Below are 18,413 nucleotides of genomic sequence, written 5' to 3' on the forward strand. Positions count from 1 at the left end.
CCCAGAAGTCACCTGGCAGAGATCCCACAGTGGGGCTGCTCTGGAATCCAGCCCTCTAGATGACATCATTGACAGTTTCTGAATGTAATAACATACTTGCTCGCTAACGTCATAACTGATCAGGATATTAGTCAAAATGTCATCCAGAAACTATTTCTGTTCAGAAAACTCAGGGAAGTGTCAGTATTCTTTGAAAAATGCCATTCCATCCTCTGGGTGGGTGGACGTCTGCTTTTGGAAACTTCTCTCTTGGACCTTCATTTTCTCTGGTGGTGTCTAACGAAGGAGAGTGGGTGTGTTTCCAGCTCAGAGTGAGGCAGGTGAGGGCAAGTCTTCACTGGGGAGGGCAGAGCTCCGAAGTGGGTTGCTCTGATGGTGCCCATGTCACAAAACATCCACTAAGATAGGGAGCAAAGCCGTTCCCTGGCACTTAAAATCTTTCTTAAATATATTTTCTTATTTATGTTGATTATACTCGTGGTATTCATTCAGCACGGAACCAGAAAACCGGGCCCATGGGATGGCTCGGCTGCAAAAGGTACCTGCCGCCAGGCCCGATGACCTGAGTTTAATGCCCAGTATTGGAAGTTGTGTTCTGACCACCACATGTGCATGCACATGTACATGCACAATAAAGTGGAATATAATTATATTTTCTTTTAAAGAGCTAGAAAAGAGATATGAAATCTATGGAGGGGAAGAACATGCTCAGCTTGAGAAAAAAGAATTGCGCTGTTAACACCTGGCACAGATTCTGCCTTGCTTGCTGGCTCATTTGGACGGTCATTATTTGCTTCCCTGCCACACACAGGCACATGAAGCTCGATTATGTGGCCCATAGTTTATTTTTCCTGTTTTCAGTTAGTAATGAAAATATTTCCACCTAGATGCCTAAAGCTCTACCACTAATTTTTTTCTTTTTTCTTTTCTTTCTTTCTTTCTTTTTTTTTTTTTTTTTTTTTTTTAATTTTTTGAGACAGGGTTTCTCTGTGGAGCTTTGGAGCCTGTTCTGGGACTCACTCTGTGAACCAGGCTGGCCTGTAACTCACAGAGATCTGCCTGCCTCTGCCTCCTGAGTGCTGGGATTAAAGGCATATGTGTACCACTACCTCCCGGCCCTACCAATATTCTTAAACCGTTGCAAAATGAATCTGTTCTGTGGCTGTGCCTTAATCTGATGAACTGGTCCCCACTGTTGGATGTTTTGGTCACCTCCAGTTACTTTTGCTAACGTAACTACAGTCTCCTTACTCCCAGCCTTTATCATAACTTAGAATAGTATCTTGGGCCAGGCGGTGGTGGTGCACGCCTTTAATCCCAGTACTCGGGAGGCAGAGGCAGGCAGATCTCTGTGATTTCGAGGCCAGCCTGGTCTACAGACTGAGATCCAGGACAGGCACCAAAGCTACTGAGAAACTCTGTCTCAAAAAACAAAAACAACAACAACAAAAAAATAGTATCTTGGAAAGACCACGGTGTGTTGAAGGAAGCCGAGTCTTTTACAATGTTCTGTGTGTGCTGCCAAAGCTCCCAGGCTGTTTTTCTCCTCTGACTTTGTGATATTTAGAAAGTTGATCATGTCCACAATTGAGGAGTCTCCAAGCTGTATTCCACCAAAGACCTCTAGCATCGTGGCCTTTCCTCCTCCTCCTCCTCCAAGCTGGGCCCTCCCCCCCCACTCCCGCCCCCCACTCCTGCTTTCCTTGTATGATCTCTCTGACCCTTGTGTGTAGCCATGGGGCTCCAGCATCTGCCCCAGAGGAATTGGAATGGTGGGTAGGACCCATAGAGAAGATGAATGCGTGGGCATACATGTGGACCTGCCCACTGGTATTTAGAACGTAGTTTTAGGCAATTTCCTGGGCCCACCCACTCTCACTCATGCACATGCCAAGGGCCCTGGCTGGTGCCTGACCATTCAGAAGCTGCAGGTTAATCCTCTGGCTTACAACCAAGTCCTCGTTTCTCCACTTGGTCTTGTGACCTGCCTCCTGTCCCTTTCTCCCCTCTGTAGTCACCCCGCCCCCTTGTCTACGCTCTAATTACAGTGACCTTCTGCTGTGCTGCAGAATGTCGGGCTCCTTCCTAATCATGGCTTTCAGCTGTAGGAATGGCTCCCTGCACTGGTGGCTGCTCACCTTTCTCTTACTCCCCCACCTTTGGGGCCCAGCCAAGTGTGGTGATGGAGAGCGTGGCTGCTGAGGTCAGGCTCGAGCTATTCAACCTGTCTGTGCCTTTGTTTCTAAGTGGTGATGAAACCAGCACCCCGGAGGGGTTGCTGGACGACTGTATATGGAATATGATAACCTCCTCCTACAGGTCTCCGTACGTGCTTGTGGTTAGCCAGGAGTAAAGCACTCTTCCTGGACCTATCTTTGGACAGATATCTCCTTCCTGTTATGGAAAGGGGGTGTGAGCCCTGCCCAGGGCCAGATGTTAAAACACATCTGCATCTCCTGGGAACTTTCTGAGTTTCTTGACTTTTTTTTTTCTCCATAGCGCCCCTGGAACTGATGATGTCATCCAGCCTGCTGCTCCTGCAGACCCGGGACACGCACCCTTAGCTGACTCTTCCCATCATGGTGGCAGCGCCAGCTCAGTCTCTACACATCTGACAGTCCACAGGTACAGCTGGGGCTGCCTGAGCCCAGGCCCCGTGGGCTCTCCCTTCTCTTCCCTCGTCCCACGCCCTTACTCGCCTCTCACAGTGTAGACCTGTTCTGAACACAGTAGGTACGTGCCAGGGCTTAGCTCCTTGTGGCCTTAGTTATACTCTGAAGGGACACTGGAAGCCCTCCAGAGAATGTGTGTGCCGTCTCAGGACGTGGTGTAAGGCGCTGGCTACCTGCTGGCCGCCTGGGACACCAGCTGGGCCAGCTGCTTGTTTTCGTCAGTCTTTGGGTGATGATCAGAGAACAGAGGAGTCAGCAGAGCGTGGGAGGAGGAGCCGGGTTCCTGGGCCTTTGCCTGGCGCAGAGACCTGGGCTCTCAGCTCCGTCTTCTGTCCTGTTGTCTCCCTACAATCTTTCCTTCTTCCTTGCCCTTCACACCCCAGCTCTTTGCCACCCCATCTTTGGCCTGGATTCAATTTCACCTACCTCCCCTTTGCCTGTAGCCTTTGCATTTAGACCAGGCTTGGTCTACAGTGGCTGGCTCTCTCTCTCTCTCTCTCTCTCTCTCTCTCTCTCGCTCTCTCTCTCTCTCTCTCTCTCTCTCTCTCTCTCTCTCTCTCTCTCTCTCTATACACACACACACACACACACACACACACACACACACACACACACACTCCTCTATATAAATAATTACACAGTGCACATTCATATCAACTCTGGGGTCTCTTTATTAGTTACCTTTCCTGTTGCTATGACAATACCCCACAAAAGCAACTTTCGGGGCAAAGGACTTGTTTTGGCTCACAGTTTGAGGGCACAGTCCATCGGGGCACAGAAGGCACAGCCGCAGGACCGTCCAGCAGCTGGTCACTTAGTGCCCATAGTCAGGGCAGAGAGAGATGAACTCGGAGCTCTGCCACTTCCTCTGAGGGCACAGGGCCACCCACGGTTGGGGTGGGTCATCTTCCCTCCTCTGTTAGCCTGTCTGGAAAGTCCCTCCCAGACTGCCCAGAGACGCGTCTCCTCGGCGGCTCTAGGTCCTGTCAATCTGACAATGTTACCTGACATAGTCTCCATCTGTATACATTTTAATTTATGCTTATGTCAGAAAAGTCACTGCGTTTTGCCAGATCCCGCGAAGCACTAGGGGAGCCTAGGTGAGCAGAGCAGAAAAGGGACTTTGTATCCTGGAGCTTGTGCCTCAGGTCTCCTCCTCTAAGGAGCCTTCCTTTCAACTCAGCTGCCCTTTCTAAAAGTCTGTAAGTTCCCTGCACCCAAGTCCATCTCCCCCACTACTCGGGGCGTTCCTCCAAGGGAAGAACTTGTCTTCCTGACTCTTGGGACTGCAGCACCCGACCTGGAATGGAGGGGGAGATGCTGTGACTTGCCCATGGGTTCGAGGAGAGGACAAGGAGGCTCCTTGCCTACTTACCTGTGTCTTCTGTGTACTGACCCCTCCCTGGCTCCGTGTCTCAGGTCACTAGTGATAGGCAGGTGGGTGGCAGCAGGGGGAGAAGCCCTTTCCCTAGGGAATCTGCCTGGTGCAGGAAAAATAGCAGGGGAGAGATGGCAGGAAACCACAGCAGAGAGCCAGAGACGCCTTGGCAGTTGAGCGATGGCCAGGGATTTCAGTGTTCCCCTCACCATGGGAGTCAGCTGAGGTTCTTAGTTACACATACATTTCACTCAAGTGGTGTATAGAAGGTGCTTGTGAGTAGCAGGTCACCCTCCTCCCTACCCCTCCTCTGCTTCCCTGTTTCAGTGATGCTCCAACTTGCTGACCCCCCCCCCCCCCCGCCCCCCGGAGTTTTAGGAAGGCCCAGGGTCCTCTGGCCACGAGTGGGGTTACCTCCCTTAGTGAAGCCAGGAAGGGAGTTTTCTTTACTCCGTTGGTGTTTCTCTCTTACAGTTGGGGTAAGGGGGATATGGGACCACCTAGGTCAGAAGGTGAACAAGGACATGGTTACAGATGGCACACAAGGTAACAAGTCCAGCTAGGGGTGTGGTCTGCCCTTGTGAGGTCCCCTCTCTACTCTGGGGACCATCCTTTTAAACAGCTTGTCCCAGGCCTCTTTTTGCCTAAGACACAGCAAGATGGCTGTGTGCACCATCTTGAGTGGATCTGTGGATCCTCACAGGGCCCATGGATGATGCACAGACCAAGGCTCTAAAATGTTAACAGGCTCAGGCCATAGAGCAGCCATGTTGAGGCAGGTGCACCAGGCTGCCCAGCTACTCTCCTAACCTCATACCTGGCAGATGTCACCTACAGCATGAACCAGGGGTGACCACAGAATGCAGGACAGGATAGGGAGGTCAACATAGATGCTCTCAGTGCTGAAGAGTAGGCAGCTTCCTGGCTTTGCCTCCCAGAGGCAGGACAGCTAGGACTGAGGCAGGAGCCGAAGACCAGGGAAACATTCAACCAAAGAGAAGCCAGCCGGAGCCTGAACCTTTGTGCAGGAGGGTATCGCTAGGATGGTGGGAAAGAGGCAGTTCCTCTGCCACTGGTTGGTTTCACTTTGGTCACCCAAGGTGATGAAACTGTCTTGTAAAATACAGCTAGTTCTCCTTGTTCAGTCAGTATCTGTGAATTTGACTCTTCTCTGCGGTTTACTGGTAACCCCAGAGCTAATAGTCATGGCTCCCTCAGTCCTTTGCAGATGGGTTCGGAGCAGTGAAACAAAGGGAATCACTCAACATGAGCGTTCTCGGCCGGAAGTTGCAGGGATGCTCTGCTTTCTTGATGTTTTTACTCTTGTGCTGGGAACACGTGACCGTCTTATGGCACACTGGAAACCTTTTGTGCTTTTTGTTGGTGACCTTGCTGTTTGGAATGACCCGTGTACAGTGTTGAAGTACAGAGAAGCCCGAATGTGTCCAATGAAAAAAACTATGGGGCTTCACTGAAGCTTTGTTCTGTCTGGCAGGAGTTAACGTCATTGGGTGACTAGGGTGCTGGTAAATCAGAGTGTGACCCAGGATGCTTTTAAATGGAAACACACACACACACACACTGAAGGTTGTATTTCGATAGACTGGCTGATCAAAGTCTTCGCAGAGGCTCTCAGGAACCTAGAGCCCATCCCTCCCCACCCCCAGTGATTCGGTGTTGGTTGACTCCTATCTGTGGACTCCATAGAACATGTGCTGTGAGTGGCGAGCAGCAGATGGACCAACCCCTGCCCACCTGCTGGAGTGCTGGCTAAGAAGCGTGTCCTGGTGAGCGCTGTAGTGACTTCAACCTCAAAAGTGACCCTCTTCCCCTTCCTGCTTAGAGTAGGATGGAGATAAAGGAAGATATGGGGTAGGGGATGTGGTTTGCCTTCCTGCAGAAACAAGGCTTGCTGTTTGTCTAGCTTGTGTGACTATATTTGTGGAGAGATGTGAACCAACTTCTACTGTCCCCAGATAGGGTACCGATGGCAGACCAAAGTAAGTAGACAGCCGCAGTCCAAGCTGCTGAATCACTGAGTTTTCCTGCTGTGACTTTCAGGAGTGTGTGTGAGGGGTTACAGGAGCAGAAATAACTCAAAGACAGCTGCATCACCAAAGACCACTCCAGTGTGGGTGACAGCTCCTGACTGGAGCACACTGTACAGCCTGCAGCAGCTCAGCAGGGTGGAGTCTCTTCTGAGCATCTTTCAGCCATCTTTACTGTTCTAGATACTTGAGGACGGAGGAGCCTAATGATACTGGTCAGTTTCAGGGACTTTCTGAAGCTTTTGAGTTGTCTACTTCCTGAGTTTTAAGTTGCTTCCCTGCAGGATGGAATGTTTCCTCTTCCTTTAGAATGGCAGTTCTCACCCTGTGAGTTGTAATCCCTTTGGGGGTTAAATGACCCTTTCTTAGGGGTCACATATCAGGTATCCTACTTATCAAATATTTACATTACGATTCATAATTGTAGCAAAATTACAGTTATGAAGTAACTGTATAATTGTTTTATGGTTGGGGGTCACCACAACATGAGGGACTGTATAAAGGGTCTCAGCACTAGGAAGGTTGAGAACCACTGGCTTAGAACATCCTAGTCACAATGTTTTATCTTTGAGGAGATTTCTACACAACAGAATTTAAAATAAAAAACTTTTTAAAAGTGTTTTTTGGGGCTGGAGAGATGGCTCAGAGGTTAACAGTATTGACTGCTCTTCTGGAAGTCTTGAGTTCAATTTCCAGCAACCACATGGTGGCTCACAAACATCTATGAGATCTGGCGCCCTCTTCTGGTGTGCAGGTATACGTGCAGGCAGAACACTGTATACATAATAAATAAATAAATAAATAAATAAATAAATAAATAAATAAATAAATAAATAAATCTTTTTTTATTATTTTTTTTTGAGATAAGATCTCATTATGTAGCCCTGGCTACCCTGGAACTATTGATTTAGATCAGGCTGTCCTTAAACTAAAAAATCTAACTGCCTCTGCCTCCTGAGTGCTGAGATTAAAGGTGTATAGTACCATGCTCAGCTAAAAAAAAATTTTTTTAACTCGCAACTATTTTTTTAGATTTTTAATAAAAAAAATTATTTGTGTGTATGTGTGTGTGTGTGCCACATGTGTGTAGGTGCCCCCAGAGACTAGAAGAGAGTTTTGGATTCCCTAGAGCTGGGGTTATAGGCAGTTGTCAGTGTCCTGATATGGATGCTAGGAAGAGTAGCAAGCACTCTTCACCGCTCAGCCACCTCTCCAATTCATGTCAAAATTTTAAATGTGTTTGAAAAGGTACTCAAAGGGCTGGCAGGATGGCTCAGTGGATAAGGTCCTTGCTGCCAAGTCTGATGACTTGTCAGTCCCTAGGACCCACGTGATGGAAGGAGAAAATGGATTCCTACACATTGTCCTTTGACCTCACACTCATGCCATGCCATATGTGTACATGTGCTTGCAGAAATGTGCACACACTCACACAAATGCAATAAAAATCTAAGAAAAAATTAAAAAGGTATTTAAAGAAAATGAAGGCAGGCACAGTGGCCCATTTCTGAGACCCCAGCAACAGGGAGGCAGAACAGGAGGTCGACCTTGACCTTGACCGCATTGCCAGGGATGCCTGTCTGCTGTATGAGGGGGATCTCAAAGATTTAACAACAAAGTAACAAAAAATGGGTGGGAGCCTGTGTAAACCTCCTGAGGGGGAGAGATAAGAACCCGGTCAGGGTCACTTGTTGAGGCTCTGGTGTCAGATCCTCAAGTTTCCTGTGCTCCTCACAGGAAGGGAGCGGTTGCTCTCTCTGAGGTATTCCTCAGATGAAAAGAAAGCGACTTCTTCATGGCCTCTGTGCAGACACCACACTTGCTCCTCGTGGTTCCAGTTCTGTTTTGCTTTTGCCATCTTTGGGGACCCAGAAGCCTGGGCCCACGTCCTCTAGAACATTTTACAAATGACGAGATTGCCCACAGTTGTACTCTCACCTGTTCCATTTTTTCACCCAACTAAAAAGCCAGAGTGACTTTCCAAGGGAAGCCTTCCACTGTGTCGCTTAGCAGGTGGCGGAACAGGGTGTTAGGGTCATGTCAGGAGCACTGCATTGTGTTCTTCTCAGTCTGGACCCCAAGGGGGCGGTCTCTCCTTGGATCCCGAGGAGCCCCATCAATACCATTGGAAAATTACTCACCTCCCTGCTTCATGCCAGACTTCAGTGACCGTCAGATATCAGCCCCACCTAAGCCTCTACTTAGAAATCTGGATGGTTCCAGTCCCTGGGGATGTTCCTGCTGTGCTGGGGCCCACATGTGGTACATACTTAGGTGGAGACAACCTTGTCCTGGTCACAGCAGCTCAGGACCTGGGCCAGCAGTTGGTGGCGGAAGCTGCCTGTGACTTCTGTCAGAAGCATCAGCACTGGGGAGGCGTGGTGGCCTCCATCGAGTGATCACAGACCTCTGAGTGGAGCTTAGGCTTTGAGACAGCAGCCGACACCCAGGATTCCTGCTTCTCTTTTTTCCTTTTGTTCCCAAATCATGGAAGGGTTCTGTTCTTAACTGTCTGCACAATACAGTTCTGTGTCTTTGAGTGGATTCACCTGTCTCCCAAAGGTTAGCTGAATCTTTAATAATCAGGCAGTTAGTAACTGAATCATAAAGTGGAGGAGTTGTTTTTTAATTTAGAAAAGGCATTGCCCAATCTGAAGAGCAGCATTCCACTGAAAGTCCCTTTGACTTCCAGGTCCACGTGCTCTCTGCCTACTGCACTAGGTGAAGCCCGCTTGTGTGTTTGTTTACAATTTTTGTGTTCCCAGCTGGTGACCATTAGATCACGAGATACTATAATATTGGCAGTTGTCAAACATCGACAGTTTTGAATGATTCATACTAACGAGCGGTTTTGAGGTTTGTGGGCCACTTAATCTGGCGAGGTACCTTCGGGCTTTGTACACAAATGCCTTTGACATCTGAGACCAGCCTTATTTTGTTCTCTGCATCTCCTCTGTGTGTCTTCTGCATCAGCCGCTCAGGGCAGAGAAGGAAATGCCACACATGAACAGGCGCCCGAGACAAAGGGGAGACTTGGAGACCTCTTCCAGCACAGGTCCAAGTCTCTCCTATATAATTGGGGACGATGTTGTTGATGACTTTCCCCCTAGTTAATATTTTCTTCCGGCTGAAGTTCTGCTTGGGTCAGGCTTGAAGATACCACCCTTCGTCTTAGGCTCAGACTTAGCTCTGTGAAGGGGGTGTGGCTAAAACCAAGGGGAGGCATTGACCGGCCATTCCCCTGCCCTGCCTCCCACTCTCTGAAATCTGCAGCTCAGCATGTTGGGGATGTTTACACCCTCGCCTGGGGGAACTGGTGTCCATGTGCTGGTAGATCTCATTAGTGACTGGGAATATCTGGATAGAGGGCCTTTCTTAGCACCTTTGGAGTTGAGCCTGGGACCTTTCCAGAAGTTGTGGCTCAGAGTCGCGCTCCCTGCTTCTCATGGTTCCCCTTCTGTCACACCACAGGCAGACACTTCAGAGTTTACCACAGCAGCAATTTCAGAGCTGTTTCCTTTTTGTTCCTTGGGTCTCACTTTCAGTCTGAGCTGAGTATTTGGCCTCAAGGAAGGCCTGCCCGATTATGTGCGCAATCATGTGCACTTGGGGATTTGAGGATGAAAAAAAAAAAAATCAAGAGCCTGTAAGGAAGGGCTGTGTGCTAAATGTGTTCCAGATGGTGATGGAAAATGGGAGATAAGATGCCCATCTGGCCCAACAGGACATGTTGTGTTCATCTTGCACCTTGGGAGATGTTATTGCCCTCTTGTGACAGCCTGCGCCACTCTGGTCTTTGTCCTTGGACAGGGGCTTAATTTGGCAGCCCCAGCTGATTTCTGAAATGAAATTTACTATCAGTTCAGTGGGAACTCCGCCAAGAAGGCCTCAAAAGCCCTGAACAGGGAATCGAAGGATAGCTCTTGGAAAGCCTCTCTCCAGAGCTGGGCTGGCCGGCTATGGGACTGCCTGCCGATCACTGCGCTGGATCCTCTGTTATGAGTGGGTGAACGCTGCTGCTGAATCGCTAAAGGGATCAAGTGCTTCATGGGACTTCGGCAAAGCACCAGTTCAGGGACAGCAAACTGACCTGTAGGCAGTGCGTTCTAGACAGTCAGAGATCTTGTCCAGCTGGGTCTAACAGCACCCTGATGGATAAAATCCTGTCTGCCTACTAAGTCATGCTGGGTTAGGTCTTCTCTAGTTGTCAGCTCATTCCAAAAGAAAAAAAAAAGTTGAAATTAAAGTAGCATTTCTCTTTCTCTTTCTCTTTGTCTTCCAAAATTATGAACACCTTGCGTGGATTTGAATATGGCTTCTTTGTTACTCTACTATGGTTTGAAAAACACTAATGAACCCCTTACACAGGAAGAAAAGATGGTGGATATTTACAAGCAGAAGGGACTTTGCATACCTCCCCCTACCCACCCGTTTTCAGAGGACAGTGGGACTACTCCGGAGGTGATTTGAGAGGTGGAAAGACACAGTTTATTTTGAAGTGCTCTGCCCTTCTTGTCCTGGACTCGGCAGGCACCCCAGGGGACCCCACACAGCCTGGGAGTGGTCCTGGGCAGTGACTCTCAGCTATGAAGTCCTGCCTTCCTGAGAATAATGTCTTTAAGATGGTCACTGCTGGTCGTGTGGGACTAACAGAGACAGGAGCTGGCCAAGGCTGTTGGCCAGGAACTCCTACCGCCTTCCTGTCCCTGCTACAGCAGCCAAAGTGCTCTGCAGGAAGCTGGGAGGAGGAGCAGGGGATGTACTTAAGGTCCTTTTCAGATCTAGGCCCAGGGAAGGCTGTCTAGGTGTGACTCAGGAGCTGTCTCTCACAGGGCGGCACTCTGAAGGCCCTGTGCCTGGCTGCTTCTCAAATCCCTGATGCTCGTTAGAACATGGTGGGCTGTACATGCTGCCTTAGCTGCATTCATTTTGCCTGCGGATTCCATGGCCTGATCTGCCGTGGCACTTAGGTTCTGGCATTCCCAGGACATAGAACAATGGCTCTACTTTCAAGGGCGCAAGAGGTTGGGGAGCCAGGTGAGGGAGGAGTGGACCTGCTGCTCATGGAATGCTCTTGAGTGTGTCCCATCGGTGGTGGCAGAGACGAACACCTCCTCGGGGCTCCTGATCTAGCAGGAGAATGTGCTTTCAGGAAACCACCAGATGCTCAGGAGGCCTGGTGGCCACTGTCTCCTCTTCAAGCGAGGACTTCATTGCTTAGTGACTATGCGGAGGGCCTTCTAGATGGAGGGCTTGTCCAAGCAAAGGCCCTGCTTGGGGGACTCAAGGGACTTATCTGCTTCGTGGACCAGGGAGCTGTGGAGATGGCCCTGGAGGTGGTTTAGAACCACACGGGCGAGGAATTGGAGAGGGTTTTACCTGAGGTGAGATCTGACCAGAACGTGAGTTGGGCCATTCGGTCGCTGTGGGAACATGACCCTAAGGCGACAAACCCAGAGGCACACACCCTTGGATACCCCAGGAGTTCTGCTCTGAGGGGAGGAAGGTCTGGGCCGCACAGGTGGCCGGACAGAGAGGACTGCTTCCGGAAGAAGGAGGTGACTCAGTGGGAAGAGGTGATGAGGGGTCCTGAGCCTCTCTGAGAACAGGAAAAACCCCATAGTCCTGACTTCCGGTCGCCAGTGTCCAGCCCGGAGGGAGGGTTTCGAAGAGGACGCAGAGGGAAGCTCGGGGCTCCGCTGGGGTCAGCTCATAGTGCCCGTGTGTGTGTGGTAGTGAGTCACGCGGTTTCCCTGATGGGCCCTGACTGTCTCGGGCACTGGTTAGGCCAAGAACTAGCTGCAGCAGGAGGGAGGCCCCATTCTTAATTGAGCTGTTGAGTCATTTGTTTGGTGCCTTTAGTTAGCTAATGGGAGCTGGCCAGCCAGGAAGGGTGTGGCTGTGGAGGAGGGGGCCAGGGGAGGGAAGACAGGAGGGAGCTGCCTGGTGGCCCTTTGGGAACATGGCTGGCTTAAGGACAAGCGGGCTGGACAGGCTACCGAGCGGAGGGAAGCTTGGTGCTGGGTGACTCTGGAAAATGCTCCATGACATTCTTGGGAGGGACGGTTTTAGCTATAATCTGAGGGCGTCCTTATTAGATCCTCAGCTGTGGGCTGTCCTGGGACCACAGGTCTGAGGCCATCTTCCCTAACCTTCTGGTGACTTCCCTCACGATCAGTCCAGCAGAGAGTACCCTTGAAGTAACAGGGTTGTGAGCGACACGCCCTTTCTCAGTGTGCCTTTAATTAAATTAAATCTTCCTAGATGCATGAAGTGCAGGGAGCTCAGCCAGCAGAGTCTCTCGAGAAAGCTAAGATGTAGACTAGCAGTTTGCTTCCTTTTTTTCCCCTTTGAGACAGAGTCTTTCTATGTAGCTCTGGCTGTCCTAGAACTCAGTATGTAGACCAGCCTGGCCTCAGCCTCACAGAGGCCCGCCTGCCTTTCCTGAGTGCCGACGTTAAAGGTGTGCGCTGCCGCCGCCGTGCCCAACAGCAGTTGGCTTTTTTGCTGATTGTAAGCGTGGATAAAGGTTGTCCAGAGTGACTCTCTGAAGGAGATTAAACAGCCCTCAGCGGTTTGCTTTGCTCATTTGTACTCATTCTTTTCTGTTTGGTTTTGAGACAAGGTTTTACTGTGTAGCCTAGGTTGGCTTTGACCTCATGATTCTTTTTTTTTTTTTTTTTTTTGATGTTTAGTTATCACTAGTTTTTTTTTATTAAGAAAAAAATTTTTAAGACATCTTTTTTTTAAAAGATTATTTATTTATTATGTATACAGAAGAGGGTGCCAGATCTCATTACAGATGGTTGTGAGCTGTAATGTGGGTGCTGGGAATTGAACTCAGGACCTCTGGAAGAGCAGTCAGTGCTCTTAACCTCTGAGCCATCTCTCCAGCCCCCAAGAAAAATTTTTTATTCATTTTACATACCAATCAAAGATCCCCCTCTGGCCTCCCCCTCCCAACCCACCCCCCATTCCCTCCTACAAGAAGGTAAGGCCTCCCATGGGGAGGTACATTTAGTGGAGGCAGGTCCAAGCCCCTCCCCCTGCCTCAAGGCTGTGTGGACTTCATGATCCTTAGACCTCAGCTTCCCAAGTGCTGGGATTACAGGCTACATGTACCCCCATGCCTGGCTTACCTCTCATCTGGCCTACAGGGATCATAACTTTCCGGAACCTTTTTTCTCCCCACTCCTGTGGGACCCTTGAGGGCCTGGCAATGTGGCTTCCAGCTCAGGCTGAACTGTGCTCTGTCCTAGCCAGTGGACGTTGTGGGTGGCCTGGCTGGAGGGTGGGTCACTGTGGCGCATAGGACAGAGGTGGGCGTGTGAATGTGGAAACACAGCTCTTGGCGCTGAAGAGATGGGTGGATCGGCAGGTAAAGGCACTCGCTGTCGAGCCTGGCAATCTGAGTTAGGTATCCACTGCTAGCCACATGTATGCTGGGGCAAATACACACATCCTCGCATGTGCACATGCATGTACACACACACACAGACACACAGACACACACAGACACACACAGACACACACAGACACACACACACACACACACACACACACACACCAAGACAAAACACCACAGCTCTCACATCAAAGGGAACAGTTTATATTTAGGTTACCCCAAATTCCATGTTTCAACATGGATGTAGTCTCATGATGTTTCTATAGTAACAGAACAAAGAGAGTCATAAATCAAGACTTCTTGTAACACATTGGTGGAAACATCAGATAGGTAGTTTCCCCAGCAAAGCAGGGGAATCCGTGATAGGCCTCGGATGCTATCCTAGCTTCCGGACTGGTGGAAGGAAGCTAGGGTCTGTTTGTACACTCCCACGAGATTTCTTTACCTTGTTTGTACACTCCCACGAGATTTCTTTACCTCACCGTCTTAAGGATGTTAGGTCGCACACAGAGGTGGGCGGTAAATGTCTATTTAGAAGGCTAAGATAGCTCCAGAGAATTTGGTTCTGGACCTGAAATATTCTAGCTCTCCATAGTTATTAAAGTCCTAATCAGTGGCCTGTATACTGGTGGGACTTTTTGCTGGGAACTTCAGTTAACACAGCCGTCTTTCCTCCTGGTGCTCATGGCCCATCTCCCTAGGGTAGAGAGACGGACCCATGCAGCCACAGTGAGGGCTGGAGGTGCTTATATGACCTGTTAGGAAGTGGGCTAGTACTGGAGCGTGAGGTGTTGCTGGCCTACCAAGGAAGGAGCTGCCTGCCCAGGGGGTAGAGAACCAAAGAGGGTGGGCAGAGCCATGAAGGGAAGGAGCAAAGCTGGGGTTGCGTCTGTGGAGCCTGCTAAATCTCCACAGAGCTTTAAGTGGGCGTGAGAATTCCCTTACTGGGCCTGGGGTTGGCCACCTAATGTAGTGGCTGCTGTCTTCCAGGGCCAGGTCTGATCCGGAGGCAGAGCCTGTGAGGCTGGCACTGAGCAGGGCGTGATGACTCAGAAACCCATGTTCCTATGGCTGTTTGCCCCCCAGAGAAGAAGGAGTCCTGCACCACCACAGACTGCAACCCCTCAAACCCCAGCTGCCACTGCAGGCTGGGTCTTAGGCCCAGGTCTGAGTCACTAACTCCAGCCTGGCTCTGAGGGGGCCTCAGCCGACCAGCTCCCCGCTGACAGCAGCGTGGCTCGCTGCAGAGGCTGGAGGGTCCCTTGATTTGAAAACTGGTCCCAGCCTGTAGATGCCACCATGCCTTTTGCCAAAGGGGATAGATAGTTAGAACCTCTTAGACTCCAAGCTTGTGCCTTTTGGCTTTGGGCTCGTGTTTCCAAGAGCATCCTGTGAAGCCCCTGCCCACTGGCAGGTTCCCTGGCTGTCCAGGAGGGGGCAGCATCGACCACACGAGGGCTACTTGCCTTCATAATCCTGGGCCCGAGACAGGGGTGTCCCGTAGTCCCACACACAGGTTCCTGGGTGAGACCCAACAGCTTTTTTTTCCCACTTATATTTTTCTCTCTCTTGAAATTTTGGGGGCAAACTGTGGAGAATTTACAGAATTGTTTTAGTTTTCAACTCAGAATGTCATTGCATGCACCATACTATTAGAATACCTCTCTATTAAAAATCCTCTTCAAGCAAAACCTCAGACAAGAAAACACCCAGGGTCCCCAACACTTGAACAGTTAATGAATCCCCCCAGTTTCTCTGGAGCCAAATGAGGGGGAACTTGGCACCGGAGACTGTGGCCCCCACCGTGTATCTGGGTGGGGGGCAGGGAACAGTGTGCTGCGTCTTTAAATAGTCTACTCCACAAGTGTGGGTGGGTTGGGTGGGGTAAGCAGGGCCTGATGAATGTGCCATTAATGAGCCGAGTTCCATTTGGAATAATTCTCCCATTGTGTCCCCCTCGAGCCTCCCATCTGCTGCCCATGCAAGTCTTGCTCCTCCGGCCTCAGAGCATGCGGTCCTGTCTTCCGCCACAGCTAGCTGAGGAGTCAAAGCCCCCGCGGCCTCCTCCTGCCAGCACCTGGCCAAGAACATAAGCAGGTAATCTGCAGGGACGCCCCTGCAGCAGCTGCCCAGAGAGAGCTGGGCTGGTGGTCTTCCCCCCCCCCCCCCCCCCCCCCCCCCCGCCCTGGGGTGAGCTGGGTTTAGAATGGCGTCAGCAAGGCTCTGACACCATGTCTGGAATTGCTCGGCTTGAAGCTTGGCTTCCTGAAGCAGCTAGTTCTTCTGTAGCCGGGGACATGGCGTGTAAGGCCAGGACTCCCGAGAGGCAGACCCGATAGACAGCCCGTGAGTGAGGATGTCCCCTCCGCAGGTTTCCACTTACAGGAGACTGTGGGAAACGCAAAACTACGAGGAATGGAAAGTATGGTGGCCAGGGCGCGAGCTGGAAGAGCTTGACTTTAAGATCAAAGTCCGCCTGTGTCTCGATGCCGGTGGCGGTCATATGACTGTGTCAAGTTTATCCTGGGTGACCGCTCTCTGATGCGGACAGTCTGAGGAATTGCCTTCCACTTCCTGGGTCCAGTAGATGTGAGAGCTGCCTGCCCGTTCCACATCCGAGGCTCCCAAGCCTCTCACCAAGTCACACCAAACAAGGTGGCTGTGCGGGGCCTCGGAAGCCTCATCCCAGCACTTTCTAAGTCTTCTTCCTCTGTGCCAGAAGCATGGACTTGAGCTGCTCTGGCCAGGCACCATGCCAGAGACAGGACACAGGCCGAGGAGACACAGGCTGCCTGGCCCTTGTGGAGCCTGGAAGCCTCTGGAGACTAGAGTGAGCCATTAGATTAAGATGCCCTCCCAGGACATGGAGGCTCAGCAGGTTTCATTCTGTGTGGGCTGAGGACACTGGAGAAAAAAGGACTAGATATCGCCGGCGGGCGGAGAAGCCAGGACAGGGAGCCAACTGCAGGATCTGTAGGACTGGAGTCTGCAGCCTGTGTGTGTGTCTGAGTGTGTGTGTGTGTGTGTGTGTGTGTGTGTGTGTGTGCGCGCGCATTGAGGCTCAGCAGGCAGGGCCAGGTGGTAACCCCCACAAGCCATAACTTGGGGTCTTTTTCTCTGTTTCCTTTGGTAATGAGAGTTTTATTTTATTTTTAGTACAGTCTTGATTTACAGAAAAATCTAGAAGATAAAAAGAGACATTCCTTTTATCTACCTCCATGGTTCCCTCTGCTGACATCCTGACAGTTGTGTGCTTATGTGGCACCTCACTGACCCCGTATTGATACATTCTTGTTAGCTGACCCCGTATTGATACATTGTTGTTAGCCGAGGGCTTTGTTTTTCAGAGTTCTGTAGTTTTTCTTTAACACTTTTATACTTGGTCCCAGATATCACTCAGGAGGATATGGTTGCCTTCAGCCTCCCGGGGCGCTCCTTAGCTGTGGGAGTTTTCAAGCCTGTCTTATCTGGTAACCTTGAGAGTCTGAGTAGTTCCGGTCAGAGTGCCTCGGCTGGAACTGGGTCGATAACTTTCTTATGCTTAGACTATAGTCATGAGGAAGAAGATGGAGTTGAAGTATCACTTTCTTTCTTTCTTTTTTCTTAAAAAAACTGAGGCTGGAGAGATAGCCGAGCAGTGAAGTTGCTTCTGCAGAGTCCCCCAGTTGGGTTCCCTGCACCCACATAGTCGCCCACAACTGTCTGCAACTCCAGGTCCAAGACACCCACTGCCCTCTGCTGGCCCCTGTTGGCATTGCACTCCCGGGGTTCATTTACGAGCTGGCAAAAACATTCACAAACACACAGAATAAAAATAAATAAACCTTTTGTTTTTATTTTTATAAAATAAAACGGTGCCACAGGGTTTACTTGAAAGTCAGAGGGCAGCTTTGTGACACTCGTTTTGAACTCGTTCCACCTTGTCGTGGGGTCCAGGGATTAAAGACAGCCGCTGGGCTTATGCAGTAGGCACACTTGCCTGGGAAGCCAACGCTCTGGCCTAAGGGAATCATTTTTATAAAATGGAGGGTCCATGTGTCCGTATAGCTGATGACTGTTGGTGCTGACTTGGCCCCTTGGCTGAATGGCTTGCCCCGCCTCTCCGGTCGCTTCTGGGCAGAAGTCACTGTGTGCAGCCCCCGCTGCAGTGGGGGGGGGGCGTTCTCCCTTCTGTTGAGAGGGGGAGGGCGCATAAGTTATTTATAATCCTTTTGTACTCGAGGTTAGTCTCTTCTCCCCCATTTCCTAATGTATTCAATTACTTATTTATGTAGTGCGGACTCCTGGGTATTTATTTTATACACGGGGCTCTAATCCAAGGCCGCTATGTTTTGGGGCCCACACTGGGCTTCCTTGCCTTTCTTTTAAGTGTGTCCAGAGGCCCCTGGGCAGGACAGTGATGTGATCATATTTGCATTTTTAAAAGGCCTTGGTAGCTGCCTGTCAGGGCAGCAGACATTTGAGGATTGATGGCTGATGTGCCCCGAGGCTTCGTACCCTGGCTCAGCTGCACACGACACGGGCCGGCTGTGCTTCCTGTGTGAGTGTGCCCCCCACCTCTCCTGGCTCCATGTTGTCGGTCACAAGGCCAGGGCCTGGATTCAGGGCTCCGTGCAGATCATGCCTTTTCCCGTCGGATGGGTTTGGGGATGGATCCACTGTGGTTTCAACAATACACAAATTAGCACTTCATCTCCCTGAAATGGAAGTGTTGATTCACCAGCCTGGTCAGAGTCTGAGGTTCCCTCAGCCACAGGGTGGGGGCTGTATCCCTGCCCTGTTCCCATTTTCCATGGAGCTGCTTCTGCTGGAGCCGGCTGCCTCCTGTGATTTCATGATGCACAGGCAGCCACAGGCCCCACATCTGTGGCTTTGTTCTCCATGTCAGGGCCTGGAGGAGGAAAGCGGGC

The 18,413-nt window shown here is 50.6% G+C and overlaps 1 protein-coding gene across 14 annotated transcripts in view; it reads left to right on the forward strand.

The window, feature by feature from the left end:
- The window catches only part of Tacc2 (transforming acidic coiled-coil containing protein 2), a 218,500-nt gene that overhangs the window by 113,156 nt on the left and 86,931 nt on the right, over positions 1-18,413 (forward strand). For all 14 annotated transcript variants that reach the window (XM_076553746.1, XM_076553760.1, XM_076553742.1 and 11 more), the window contains one exon: positions 2,500-2,625. In XM_076553746.1, coding sequence (XP_076409861.1) covers positions 2,500-2,625 — 126 coding nt within the window. The remainder of the gene's footprint in view (positions 1-2,499; positions 2,626-18,413) is intronic.

This window comes from Peromyscus maniculatus, chromosome 1 (assembly GCF_049852395.1).
Source record: "Peromyscus maniculatus bairdii isolate BWxNUB_F1_BW_parent chromosome 1, HU_Pman_BW_mat_3.1, whole genome shotgun sequence".
In the NCBI taxonomy this organism is placed as follows: domain Eukaryota; kingdom Metazoa; phylum Chordata; class Mammalia; order Rodentia; family Cricetidae; genus Peromyscus; species Peromyscus maniculatus.